At 55.6% G+C, this 13,522-nt stretch overlaps 6 protein-coding genes across 6 annotated transcripts; 4 read left to right on the forward strand and 2 right to left on the reverse strand.

Moving 5' to 3' along the window:
• Positions 1-75: 75 nt before the first annotated feature.
• Positions 76-3,765, reverse strand: KRP23_4610 (uncharacterized protein; the record flags this gene model as incomplete). Its single annotated transcript, XM_067889590.1, has 16 exons — positions 76-222; positions 303-860; positions 932-1,165; positions 1,241-1,309; positions 1,375-1,440; positions 1,503-2,029; positions 2,108-2,204; positions 2,277-2,372; positions 2,440-2,511; positions 2,571-2,610; positions 2,673-2,746; positions 2,816-2,953; positions 3,027-3,085; positions 3,149-3,423; positions 3,493-3,624; positions 3,686-3,765. 16 exons carry the CDS (start codon positions 3,763-3,765, stop codon positions 76-78), a joined length of 2,664 nt encoding a protein of 887 aa, XP_067748736.1.
• Positions 3,766-3,998: 233 nt separating this feature from the next.
• On the forward strand, positions 3,999-4,679 carry KRP23_4611 (uncharacterized protein; the record flags this gene model as incomplete). Its single annotated transcript, XM_067889591.1, has 1 exon — positions 3,999-4,679. The coding sequence occupies one exon, from the start codon at positions 3,999-4,001 to the stop codon at positions 4,677-4,679; it is 681 nt and encodes a 226-aa protein (XP_067748737.1).
• Positions 4,680-5,770: 1,091 nt separating this feature from the next.
• KRP23_4612 (uncharacterized protein) lies at positions 5,771-7,030 on the forward strand (the record flags this gene model as incomplete). Its single annotated transcript, XM_067889592.1, has 1 exon — positions 5,771-7,030. One exon carries the CDS (start codon positions 5,771-5,773, stop codon positions 7,028-7,030), a length of 1,260 nt encoding a protein of 419 aa, XP_067748738.1.
• A 168-nt stretch (positions 7,031-7,198) lies between these two features.
• Positions 7,199-7,993, reverse strand: KRP23_4613 (uncharacterized protein; the record flags this gene model as incomplete). Its single annotated transcript, XM_067889593.1, has 1 exon — positions 7,199-7,993. One exon carries the CDS (start codon positions 7,991-7,993, stop codon positions 7,199-7,201), a length of 795 nt encoding a protein of 264 aa, XP_067748739.1.
• Positions 7,994-9,141: 1,148 nt separating this feature from the next.
• KRP23_4614 (14-3-3-like protein) lies at positions 9,142-9,891 on the forward strand (the record flags this gene model as incomplete). Its single annotated transcript, XM_067889594.1, has 1 exon — positions 9,142-9,891. The coding sequence occupies one exon, from the start codon at positions 9,142-9,144 to the stop codon at positions 9,889-9,891; it is 750 nt and encodes a 249-aa protein (XP_067748740.1).
• Positions 9,892-10,752: 861 nt separating this feature from the next.
• KRP23_4615 (uncharacterized protein) lies at positions 10,753-11,287 on the forward strand (the record flags this gene model as incomplete). Its single annotated transcript, XM_067889595.1, has 2 exons — positions 10,753-11,053; positions 11,190-11,287. 2 exons carry the CDS (start codon positions 10,753-10,755, stop codon positions 11,285-11,287), a joined length of 399 nt encoding a protein of 132 aa, XP_067748741.1.
• Between the last annotated feature and the right edge of the window lie 2,235 nt (positions 11,288-13,522).

The raw sequence follows: 13,522 nt of genomic DNA on the forward strand, positions 1-13,522 counted from the left end.
CGAAGCCCACATCTTTTGGCAAGGAAGTCATGTTAGCGGTGGTGTTAATGGAGACGCAGGGGCCTGGATACAGGCTCAGTTAAACGAGAACGAATCGGCGGCGGACCAGTCCGCTGTGGAGCGAGCAAGTGAGAGGTGTCCAATCTTTTTCACGTGTCGGGACCGGTGCGAGACTTTCGTCGATGTGCGGCGCTTGGCGGTGCCCTTGTTGCGCTGACCCACCTGCTTCAAAAACTGTTAACTCGCTGCGGTACTGCTGCCTGTGAACGACATGGACAAGCAATTGGGTTTTGTCGGCGTACCTTTGGCAGTTGTTGTTTCTTAGCCGCTGTCTGGCTTGAGAGGGATGGCGCTTCCGCACCAGAGACTGTCTTTACCGGGTTTACTTTGTTGCCGTCCAGCGTTACGCCAAGGTTCTCGTCACAACCGACTGGAGAACCGAGAGGATCGCGACTTGACATCCCGCCGGCAGGATCCAATTGCGTACTAGAGCTGGCGGAGGCAATGGTCACGGGTGCTATCACTTCCGGGGTGGCACTTGCGACTCTCGTTGGGCCTGGATGATTCCTCACTGCTATTGCTGTCTTCCACGCTTTCTGCGCCGGTGTTCGTCTCTTCAGGCGAGGGCGACGTGCTCCACCTTCGCTGTACAAGCTGCGTGATCCTGCTGCTGCGTTGGCGGTGAAAATATCTGTCAGCTCGTTGTCGGTCCGGGGAGACTCGTCCACCAGATTTAATCCCGGTGCGAGTTGCCGTCGAGCTGACTTCGGAGCTCGCTTCGGTAGGGTGTGTTTCGCCACGACCGGCGCCTTCTGTTGTGTTGGCTTTGTCTTCGACGAACGCTTTTTGGCTACTGGTGCCTACAAAAGCAGAGCGTGGGTTTCAAGCGATGCTGCTCCAACCAGTTCTACTTGGAGCCATGAGTACGCACCTTGCCGGGAACTCCGTGGCTGCTCCGACGCTGAAGAATTGGCGGGTCGAACGCTTCGCTTTCAGCCTCGCTAACTTGTTCAGACGTCATACTCTCCTTGTTCCTGTCTACACGAGACCCTGTCGCAGATACAGGCTGCACGGTGTCTCCCTCGCCCATTCGTGCAGAGGGAGCTGTGTTCTTTTCCGTCTCCAGGTTTCGTAGCTTTCCCAGCTTTGTGTTGTGCTGCCTTTCCTAAACAGAGTATACGATTGTCAGCTAGCTGGCAGATTGGGAGCGATTGATTGATGGATCGAATGACTACGAAACCTTTTGCCGCAGAATCTTGCTGTATTTTGTGCGGGTGTCAGCCGCCACAGTATCGTATCTCTGCTTAAGCTGGCATCAACGGACGCAAATCAGCAAAAAAAAATAGATGTCCGCCGTTCTCGTACCAACCGTACCATTTCTCCCTTGGTTGCAATTGCTGAATTGACCTCTTCTGCACCTCTAGTTCTTCGGCTTTCAATCTAAATCACAACGTAGCATTAAAATGCTTGTGCTGGTGCCATCTTCCGCCCTTTGCACTTACCTCTTCGTTTAATAGTTCGATGAGATTTTGTGCGTCGGCAACAACGAAGGAGCTTAGGAACTTCTCTCGTATTTCATCGATGCGATTTTTCACAGCGGTTTGTGTTGCCGTGATACGGTTCTTCGTTTTCGCGAGCGTTTTGTGCACTCGTCGAGTATCAGTGTCCAGTGCAGCGCAAGATGAGCGTAACTCCTCTGCTTCCATTTCCTGCATAGCTCGCAGTTGTTGGGAGCGCTCAAGAAGGCGCAGTTCTTGATTCAGTGCTTCTTGCGCGCTCAGTGCGTCAGCGTCGACAAGTTCTTGGGTAACTGCAGATTTCGCCACTTCCTCCTGCTTCGCACCAATTCTGGCCTTCCACTCTGCCAACACCTTTGTCTTCTGAGCAACCTTCTTGTTGATAGCGACCACCTTTTTATTTCGCGCGGAGATGGCACGCTCCGTAATCTTTATCCGCTTTTCGGCATCCTTGGTCTGGGTTCCGAGAGCAGCCATTGCGTCTTTGTGCTCCTCGAGAAGGGCTTGATAAGCTAATGTGAACGCCCAGTACCGATAGAACAGTATCAAAAGGAAGCCATCGCCAATCGATCTAACAACACAAATCGTACCAGTTTCGTCGGCAGCTTGGGCTGTTGACGCCTCATTGCACTCGTTTTCAAGATGCACGCGCTGGCGTTCTAGCCAAGCTAACTGTTCATCTTTAGCCTGCTCAAAGCGAATTCATGACAGTTAGTGAAGCGGCTTAGATATGGATACTGCGCAACCAACTTGAACCACCTTGATGCTTGACTGTGTAACGGCCAGCATATCTATCTCCTGCTTTCTTCGCAGTGCTAGTTCACGCTTGAAAAATTTCGCGCTGGTCACGTCTTCCTACAAATTGAAAATCAAAAGCATGTAAGCAGATCTGACCACGCAAAATGTAATAGCTGATGCCTACATTTAGGCGCTGCAATCGTGATTGCAGATCCTTTGCTGTTTCTAAAACTGCTTCATCCGCAGAGCAAGTCGCCTGTAACATCACTATCAACCAACAGTATTGTATAGACGACAATCAAGGTGTTTACGCACCCCGTTGCTTTCAAGCGATTTCTGGAGCTCTCGCCGTTCGCTGAATATGCATAACCATTTCCAATGAGTATGAACACTAACAAGCTTCCAACGTTATCATACCTCTTAACTTCTTCGTTCATAACTGCAAGTTGGCGGTGTTCTTCATGGACCATATCCTGGCAGTTTTGCCAGACCTTCACAATGCAAGCATACTGTTCTCAGCGCGGACGTGAACACAGCGAGTTAAGCGTGCAGAGGCATACTGTCTGGAGGTCTTCAACTGTGACTTTTTCCATTCGAAGTGCAGCGTCGATCTTTTCCAGTGTTGCTGTCTCGCTTTGAGAATTTTGGCTAACAACATTGAGTCGCTTGTTTACTTCCGTGAGTTCGGCTTGGTCATTCTGTAATCAAGGTCACTCTGCTGTAAGTGACCAAAGCAATGGCGACTTCAGACTGACAGTGCATCGTTATTACCTCGAAGTTCCACCGAGTCGAGTGAATATCTTCGTGCAGCAATAGAAGGGTGCCTTGAACTGGAACAGATTAATCAGTAAGTTACTGCCGCGACGAAACGCTGCTTCTTTCCAGCCTCATACCTTGTTTCAACTGCTCCCTTTTCACACTCAGCGTCTCTGTATGAAGCGCCGTTCGCTCTTCAAGCCCCATGCAGCTTTGCTCCAATGCGGTGTGCTTGTCCGTAAGCCCCAGCAAAATGTCTTTCAGCACGTCGCACTTCTCAGCAGTAGCGTCCAGCTCGTTCATTCCGATGGAGTCGCAGAGACCGAGCTCGTCAGCTCCATCTCTCTCGTGATCAGCCTCCAGCACCATACGGAGCGCCACCAGTTTCTCTCTCCGGAGTCGACTCCTTTCCCTGAATAAAACGAGCAGAAAGCGATTAGAGCTGCTGACTTCAAGAAGGGAAATATATGAGGAAACTTACTGTAGCTGCCCGTTGGTCGTGAGCAGGTACTCGTGGCTCTCTCGCAAGCCGCAGAGCACCTCATTGCGTTGGGTCAACACCTTCTCCAGCTTGGCGACCTCCGTCTGCAAGATCTTTTCCTTCTTGGCCACTCTGCAAGCACACATCCACGTGAGATCGACTACTGACATTCCAAACGCAAAGCTCCACTCACAAACTCAGCGACATCGGGACGAGCGTCTTCGCGTCCTGCGACGCCGGCGCGTCCTCCACGACGTCAGTCGTGTCCAGCATCGCCGTTTTTCTTCTCTTCTTGCTGTTTTTTTTCTCTGGTCTTTGCGTAGTGCGCGGAGAATACGGAAGTGAAAGGTTTCCTCTTCAATGCGGAACAGAGTGATGGTCTCCACTTCAACTGGCCTGGCATACCAGTTCCAAGTCTTTCATGGACATACAAAAACCAAGTCAATTGTGTTTCATAAGCAGGGTCCTCTCAACATTTCGACGTGCACTGGAAGACTGAGGGCGTCATGATCCCCCGCATTCTGTGGCACATGGGGGCGGGCATGCTGCGCCGCAAGCTCACCAAGCAGACACCCGGCGCGTTGCTACGGTATCCTGGTGTCTGGAAGACGCGCGCATCCCTGAAAGATTGCAATTTGACGGGCACGCTGCCCGAGAACGCCTACTACCGAAGCATGGAGCTGGCCATCTGGTACGGCTGCGGCGTGCAGGGCATTCTGCACGCCTGTGCACGCAATCGCTGGTATTTCGTGTTCGGGTCGCAGGGGATCCGCCACTTCAAGGCCATCAAGCTCTTCCAGCGCTACGAGGTGCACACGCGCAATGTCTACTGGGACAACGACTGGCTCTTCCTCTTGGCGCAGTTCAAGTGCCCCGAGACGGGCGAAATTTTCGCCGAGGGGCTCTCCCGCTGTATGCTGCGGCACGGCCGAGACCGAGTGGACTCGCGCATGCTGTACAAGGAAATGGGCGTGGACGGCCTGCCCCACCAACACGAGATGCCAGATGTCGTCCGCAAGTTCCTGCAGTGGGACGCGGCGACGGAAGTCGACATGAAGCAGACGGCCGAGGCCAATGCTGCTACCTACGTGTCTAGCAGGAAGCCCAGCATTCTGTCGGCACACTCAATGAACCTGCCCTTCCAAGGACATGTTCAAGGACACCACGCGAAAAAGGAATCCATGTGAGAATGAGCCTAGCCTTGTACACCCGCTCACGTTTGCGAGCTTCATAAATCACGATGAGGTTTAGCTCAAGATCGTGGTTGTTGTTGTTGTTTACTTACTGTACAGGAATGCAAGTATTGTTGTACACCAGCTCTACAGCTAATGCGGCATGGCTGTTGCCTCTGCTGTAATGGCGTCGGCCTACGCTCAGTTTACAAGTTCAGACGATTCTCTTGTCAACCCGTTTGCTACATACTGCTGTGCACTCTGCCCAGCATTTGCAGCTTACCGTGCCACCATGTCACTGTCCTGCAAGTATGCATTGGCGAGTTGAGCCCCGGTGCCTTTTGCAAGTTGTTGTGAGTGGGATTCTGTGCAGCGGGTGGATTTTATCATTTGCCTGTTCCAACGGTTCAAGTCGCACTGCGACCAACAAAGCTATTCCATCCATGCGCTCATGGGGTCAGCAAGAACAGTAGCATTGAACCCAGTGCTCGGATGCGCTGTTGCGCGTTCGTGCCGCTGCAGTCGATGGCCGAGCTGCGCCCCAGTCCTCGTTCCGTGTGGCAGATTTGCGAAAGCGGCCGTAAAACAGTGGACTAAGATGGAAAACTTGACTGGCAATGAATTACTCCGGCCCCATTCATGGTCGTCGGAGGTGGACCGAAGTTGCCACGCGGGACTTCATACGACAAGGAGGTGTCCGATATCCAGAACCGGGTTGCGTCAATCACCAACAACTGGGACCAACTGAACCTTCGAGGCTGTCCAAGCTGGGTCGCGGAGTCACCACCGAGAAATGTGCTGCAGCGGCGGACGTAGCCCAGGCTCCTCGGGTGGGTGGAGAGAGGAACCCAGCGAGTGGATGCCATCTGCCATCCGCCAAGCACTGGAACGAGGCAGTAACAAGGAGCTCACCCCATTCACCCATTCGCTTTCCAGCATCGAGAGGCGGAACTCACCACGTTGGGGGGTCATCCCACCCATTCACCCATTCGCTTTCCAGCATCGAGAGGCGGAACTCACCACGTTGGGGGGTCATCCCACCCATTCCCCCTTTTGCGCTAACGAACGCAGTTGCTACATTGTGTTTAGCTGCAAGAATCCCTGTCATGAAGCAGCAGGACGCAATGCAAGACCAACCGGAGGCGCTGTCACCCGAAGAGACCGCGGCACTTCTCAGCATGAGCGACTCGTTCATTCAAGAAGCCGTGCACATGTCGAGACACTACGCCAACTGCTCGCGCCATCCGTCCGCTATTGACCCCACCCGTTGGAAACGAGTCGCCCACACTCGCGATCTCAACATGTACAAGGAACGTCGAGCTCGCTGGAAACTGGGCGGCAAGCGCAAACTCGGTTCGCGGTTGGCGAACAACGAATACGTAGATGACAGTGCCAAGTTGTTACCTGCTACGCTGATGGTTGGCTCCTTCCCCGGTGACCTCGAGTCGGTCATGTTCGGACTGCAGAGCTCTACAGAAGACGCCACCCGATTGCGGGCGTCCTATCTGGGTGACAACCTGGTGGACGAGAAATTGTTAGCATCGCCTTTGGAATCGCCTAGCTACGAAGACCCTCTGCGTTCGTGCACTTTGAGGTGGAGAGGCCTACGCAGCGGCGCCACGGCAGCCAAGGTAGCGACTGGGAAGCTGTTCTCCTCGCGCACAATAGAGACTGTCTACATCGAGTCCACAGGTACCACGCAGCTCGGCAATGGTGAACGAGTTGGCTACGAACTACTACAATCGGTCGAGGTCCCAGGTTTCGGAGGATTCAGCAAAAGCGGCGGGAGGCAAGCCATCATTTCGTACTGCTACGTGTATCGCCAGCCGTCTCCTGATGTGATGGAAGTGTTCATGTTAGGCTCCACTTCTCGTGACGGCATGTTGCTCGGTGGTGCACTCGCAAAAATGCACAGTCTCCACCGCCTCGTGCGCTGCGCCGAGCGTAAGAAGCTTGCGTGGCTGCTAAATTCCAGTCAACCGACGCTGGCCAACACCAAAGCGGGAGGCTGTTGCGCAGAGTGCTTCCGTTCCTTCGGTCGCTGGCCGCATCGAGCCGAACGACAGTGCAGCGCCTGTGACGAGCGCGTGTGTGGAAGTTGCACGGGCTACCGCCAAATGCGCTTCGCGCTGCCATTCCGCCGCAAAGTCACTCGTTCCAAGCTGGCCTTCTGCGGTCGGTGCCTGCAGCGCGCGGAGGAGGCCAGTCCTCTCACTGTAGCAGCATACGAAGTCATGGAAGAGGGCGAAGACTTGGGCTTCAACACTTTCGACAGCTCGCAGCCACCGCTCTCACACCCGTCCAAGTGGAGCAGTCAATGTCTCGACGTCGACGACGACCTCGCCATGACCATCTTGGGCGACTAAAGTAGCCCCACCAGACCATTTGACCCCCATCGGAAGGGATCAAGTGCGTCGACCCCCTTCAGCTCCGTTCTTGACCGTCTTGAAAACTCGTTAGCCGAGCGCATAACTCGCAACAAATATTTATACTATTAGCTGGGTACTACATTCCCTACGCTGTCTTCTCGTAGTTTACTGGATCCCGGACGTCCCGAGCAGTGGATGTCTGTGCGTCTTGTGGAAATGCACGCTGGCGTCGTCCATGGCCGCACAGATGAGCAACACGAGCGCCATGTCCACTCCGATGGCCGTCTCCACGTGGTACGAATTGCCTCCGAAGGCCGTCATGCGATTGCTCGCTGGGCGATAGACTTTGGCGATAGGTTCCCGTCGACCTCCTCGCCCTCGCTCGAGGTACAGCACCGCAGCTCGTTGTCTCCACATTCCGTGGCAGCCGATGCGGCTTTTGCCTCCAGAGTGCGGGTCGTCCACCTCGGCCAGCAGCGGCTCGCCTCGCCCAGGGACAAACTTGATCATGAGTGTCGTGAGCACCTTGGGCAGGGGCTGCCGACGCTTGCCTAGACACACGTCGTAGGCGGCCGCAGACGCGAGCTCTCGGTGCGTCAGGTGCGCCACGGGGATGCCGTACTCATCCACGAGCCACTTGGTGTGGCCGTCCGAGACCTCCCCATCGATCGCGGGCAGGACGCGGAACAGGACGCGTCCAGAGTCCACCTCGCGCACGGCAAAGCCGCTGATGTCGATGGCGTGCGTCCAGAAGTTGTCCGTGAGCTCGAGCGTCGTGACGCGGCGTCGGCAGAAGCGCGGGTTCACCACGAACGGGAACTTCCACTGCGCCGCCAGCGGCGTGGCCAGGAACTTCTGCATCGACAGCGCGGAGCCCATGGCGAGTTCAGTCACTTGTTGTGCCCACGGGAGCTGCCGGATAAAGGCGAGTCGTAAGCGCCTGTCTACTCGCGGGGCCATCGCGATGGCCCAGACTGCTGAAAGAGTGCGCAGCGGCTGGCCTCATGGCTCACGGCGCTCGCGTATGGAGTCCACTATGAAACTGAAGCAGTTGGAGAGCCAGTCCGCGACTGTCAACCCGAGTGAGACGCATGCCGCAACACACCGAGCGTCCTCCTGCAAGTGCAGCAGCGTTTGGTGCTGGGCTGCTGAGCTCTCATCCCCCCATGGCCGCCGTGGCATATCATGTCCGAAAGCTTCGTGTGCATCTTGAAGTTGCCTTTTTGCTGCTTCGAAAGTTCAGAAGTGAGCGCGCATTGCAGTGCCTGGCACTGCCTGTAACAGAGTCACCATCGCCCTGAAGCCCTGAAGCTCGCGGCGAGACAAGGCGAGCTTTCATTCATCGACGACCGACGCTGGTAAACAACCACTCGCCATCTGCCGCAGTCTCAACCCGTTGGAAAGAGCAGAGCGCTGAGACCACCGCAGCAGTCTCTCGAGTCTTTCACTTGGCCGTTCCAGCGAGCGACCGCGGCGCAGGATGTGCGCGAAAGCAGCAAAAGACCTCGATCGTGGACTCGCGGGCCAAACTGCAACGTGCAGGCCTTCCACTCCAAATTGCCGCTGGACAGCGGTGCCGTTTAACGCTCGCTGCGATTGGCTGAAATGCCTCGTTTTTGGCCAATCGCGAGCGCGGATTGCAGCTATTAATATCTTTGGCAGCGGTTTCGCCCGAGATTCTTGGACGGGTGCGCTGCCTCCCCATCGAGAGCGACTGCCTGCAGCTTAGCCGTTATAGCAGACTCCGAGGGACGGCCCGGCCTGGTGCTGCTTTTGTTGCGTGCCTCGGTGTCGCGTCGCCTGCTGTGGGGTTGCAAGCCGCCGCGACGCCACGACTGCTCGGCGCTCTGTGATTGGCTTAAACTCAGTGGAGTCCTCTTAAGTGCGATGGGCGTTGCAGCTGCGGCAATTTCCGCCAAATTTCACGGCCGACGTCACGCAGACCATCACTCCTGATTTTGCTTGGGTTTTGTATGTTCTGCGGTGTGTTCACCCCGTCGATTCCTCCTTGCGCGGCCGGCTCGCGCCCCCTTTGCTGTCGCCAGAATCCGATTTCCAAGCTCCAGCGCAAGCGTCAGCTCTCTCTCTTTTCCCCCTTCTAACCAACCATGGACCGCGACTCCCTTGTGTTCCTCGCCAAGCTGGCCGAGCAGGCCGAGCGCTACGACGAGATGGTGGACCACATGAAGGCCGTGGCCAACAACCACAACGTGGAGCTCACCGTGGAGGAGCGTAACCTGCTCTCCGTCGCCTACAAGAACGTGATCGGCTCGCGCCGCGCGTCGTGGCGCGTCATCTCGTCCATCGAGAACAAGGGCGACTCGGAGCGCAGCGAGCACATCAAGGCCTACCGTCAGAAGATCGAGGGCGAGCTCGTGGACATTTGCAACGACATCCTGACCATCATCGAGAACAACCTGATCCCCAACTCGTCGAGCGAGGAGGGCAAGGTCTTCTACTACAAGATGAAGGGCGACTACCACCGCTACCTGGCCGAGTTCCAGGTCGACGACGAGCGCAAGGAGTCGTCGGACAAGGCCCTGGAGAGCTACAAGCAGGCCTCGACCATCGCCATGGCTGAGCTGCCCCCCACGCACCCCATCCGCCTGGGTCTGGCCCTCAACTTCTCGGTCTTCTACTACGAGATCCTCAACTCGCCTGACCGCGCCTGCAACCTGGCCAAGCAGGCCTTCGACGACGCCATCGCCGAGCTGGACACGCTCTCGGAGGAGAGCTACAAGGATAGCACGTTGATCATGCAGTTGCTGCGTGACAACCTGACGCTCTGGACGTCGGACCAGGAGCCCGACAACGCCGACGCCAACCAGGGTGACATGAACGTGCAGGACGTGGAGTAAGTTCTCTGCAGAGCAGGCAAGCCTTAGGCGAGCTAGCTAAGCTGTGACCGCGGCGAGGGGACGGTCGAAGGAGATGTGGACGCAGTGGAGGATGGGGGAGACCGAGAGGCCGCAACGATTTGTTGGCCTCCTCTCCTCGCGCCTCGACCAACGCTGCGCCTGCCAGTCGTCCCATCGCCGAGGACCCAGCCGTCCAGTGCTTAATATTGGTAGATAGAACCCACGAATCTCAACTGTCTTCCCTGTTTCCTCCATGGTGTTGTTGGTCGTTTGGACTAAGTAAGGGGAGTGCTGTTGGTAGGTGGTCTCAACCACGTCATAGTGAACGCAAGACGTTTTCCGCATAAGGGGAAACCGACGTCTGGATCGAGATCTTTTGCGCGTGTCTCATTAGGCGGTCTAGGAAAGGTCCTGGAATGTGAACCTATACTTGTAGATCAAGATTGCGTGTCCCAGAAAAGAACTTAGAATGAGCTTTGAGAAAAGTGACTGATCCGTGCTGTTAATTTTAGCTGACGCTTATAGAGCAAGCGAGTGCTGAAGTTGCCCGCGGTTGGAGAGCACTGCAATCGTGCCCATGCCGCAAACCTCAGCGTTTTAACGATGAAAGATGGTGGTGATGGCGATCGAGGGGCTCATCGCTTGGTGCGAGATGCAGTCTCCGAACTCTGCTACTTTCACTCAGTCTACTATGTCGTCGGCTTTGCTTCGCCATATCAACGACTCGCCTGGCATTTGGTCACTTGTCATATTCTCTTACGGTGCTTGCCAAGGAGGGCTGAGTCCTAAACGCGTTCCGCTCCTTCAAGGTGACAAGGAAGGAAGACGCAGCAAGCGTCTGTCGTTTGCACTACTCGGCGAATGATCCTCACAGTGGCCAGCTCCGCCATGACCAGGGCCATCGTGGACGGCAAAGCGATGGGAGCGTCTGCATACTCCTACGAGGATAGGGGCAAGCTGGAGCTCGTGGTCAACGGCTATCCGAACGGTAAGCTCAGCAATCGCACCGTGAAGTTTGACGCGGGCGACGAGCTCGCCATGAGGTCCGTCATCAAGTTCGAGTACAAGGACATCGATTTATCCGTGGTGATCGCTTCTGCACTTCAGATGATGAAGGAGCAAATGACTCGACGCATGGCGAAATGGACGCGCTGCAGTTCCGGTACTCTATGTACTGGCCGAGGCAGACGCCAACCGGAAGGGCTACCCAGGCTACGTGACCAAGGAGCTCTTTGCCGAGTCATTGTCGTATGCGGCCCGCCCCTGATGATGAACGCTGTATCAGGTAATATTTGCAGTGGGCCTCAGTCGATCCTTGACTCAAGATGAGCTCAAGGACCTGCTCAAGTGGTCGAACAGCGAGAATCATCTACGGTACGTGACCGCCGATTCTTAGGTGGGGAGTGGCACTGGTATTTTAGTTAGTCGCATCACGTCACGTTTTGTGACGCATAGGTTTACTTCCCGCATTTGAATGACGGTAAGGCGAATTGTTCGAAGCAATTTGTTCCACGAGCAAGAGTTCCAAGTTATTTTAATACAACGCAAACGTGAGCAAAAAAAACTCTCCGCCAGGAAGGATATTGGTGCCATCCAAGCAAAGACAGCTGGAAGTACAAGCACCTGCACAAACTTAGCGCTGTTACTTGGAATTCGAAGAGCGATAGAGATAGCAAGTGTTGTGGGGTCAAACCGGCAGGGGGCTGCCTAACGGTTAAATATACACGCTTTCGTTGTGTCACCGTTTTCGCGTAGTGAACGCACAGCACAGAGTTTAGTCTGGAGTGTATCACCTTGGATGAGGTAAGTCTCAGATAATCACTCAGATACGCGTATTATACATGTACAAGAAGTTCGTCATGCCCTCGACGTGAAAAAAATGTTTTTTATCAGTTTAGAATGGCCGGATGTTTTGCTGCCGAAGCTGGACGAATTCGTCGGAGGTTAGTTGTGCGAGCGACATCATTGTCGTATACTTGTACACGTCCGTCTCGGTGCGTTCATGCCGCATGCACCATGAGATAGCTGGCTCTGGAGAATCCCACGCGATTGAATTCTAGAGCGTTCCTTTCAAGTCTCGATCACCTGGTGATGGCGAGTTGATTTCGGTGGCGATGGCCGTGACAACGCCGTGTGCATTTGCCCATCGAACTAGGAATTGCTCTGTGGGTGGACTCAGTGCCATCACCAAGTATGCAAGACACTAGGCCATTACCTCGGAAGAGCTACAACGCCGCATTCCTGCATCATCCCTAGTGGCGCGACGACCGGTTAACGGCAACCTAGTAAGTTTCCTTTGACTCGAGAAGTGCTTGGTAAACGTCAACCATGAACGCAGTTTATAATGTTTATACTCTTGAGGACACACATCTAGCTTTCTCCCGTTCCAGCCGCACCCAACTCTTCGTAGTGGGTCTGGCAGTAATTCTGCGTGCGTTCGTACGCCGGCTTGGAGCAGTTCGCGACTTGGCAGCGCTTGCCGCCGCCATGCGCCCAGCAGAATCCGTTCGACACAGCGATGGTATCGCAGCTCTCGAACGAGCACACGGTGCCGCCCCCGTGCGACCAGCACACGCCCTTGGACTTGGCGCGGTTGATACAGTCGGGCACCTTGCATTTTACCGACCCGCCGTGCTTCCAGCATCGCTTGGCGTGCTTGGCACGGCTGGTGCACCCTTCGACGGTGCAGAACTTGCTGCCTTTCCGCGCGGGTGCGGCGACCTCGGAAGTTCTAGTCGCTGCCGGTCGCTTGCGTTTGATCACCGAGGTGCCGGTAGTGGGTCCGCGAGTATTGGAGCCCGACTCGTCCGGCTCAGATTCTGAATCGGACGACGAAAGAATAAACGAGAGTGCGGCCTTGTCCTTGGCGTCCTCGTAGGTGGTGGAGATCGGTTGCTGGTGCATGATGGAGCTAGTGGCAATTCGCGAGGCTGGAGACACGGTGAGCCCAGTGGCGAAATTCCGGAATGAACCGACGACTGGCAAGGCGCTGGGCGTGATGACACTTCTTGGGTCGCTTAAGGTTGTCTCCGGGTGCGCCAACGTTAGCTTGTCGCGCACATCCATCGCGGCAAGAGAGGGGCTGCTCGATCCTGTGATGCCTACGACAGGAACGGACAGGCGAGAGTTCTCTCTTGCAGAAAAACGTAGGGCGATCGCTTCTCGGGGGTCGGCTGGGGTCGTAGGGACCACACCGTTCGTTCGCAGGAGCTCAAATCGGAAAGTGACGTCGAACCGAGACTTGACAAGTTGACGGATGGGCGTGGAAGGACCTAGATTATGTCGCGAATGCACCGAAAGCGCTGGAGCAGAAAGGGGTGCGGCTAGCAGACACCTACTCGGCGACAGGTGCTGCCCGCAAGCGATTCATGCGAGGCTGGGGCGAGCGTTAGGGTCAGGCAAACCACGACGTGCCAGGAAAACAGCTTGCAGGCACTTACGCGTGACGGTCGTCTCGGGGCGGAGGCACTTGGCTCGAGAGACGTCGACGGGTTGTCAGTGGTGTCGAGGCAAGCCAACATTTGCTCAGATCCTGCTGCTATCGGGTGGGAAGGACTCTCGAGAAGGCGACCAAGTCACGCTTTGACATCGTGGCATGGTGCCGCGTGAGGACGGTCGCTTCATTCAAAAC

This window comes from Phytophthora ramorum (assembly GCF_020800215.1).
Source record: "Phytophthora ramorum isolate Pr-102 chromosome Unknown Phyram_PR-102_s0003, whole genome shotgun sequence".
NCBI classification, from domain to species: domain Eukaryota; phylum Oomycota; class Peronosporomycetes; order Peronosporales; family Peronosporaceae; genus Phytophthora; species Phytophthora ramorum.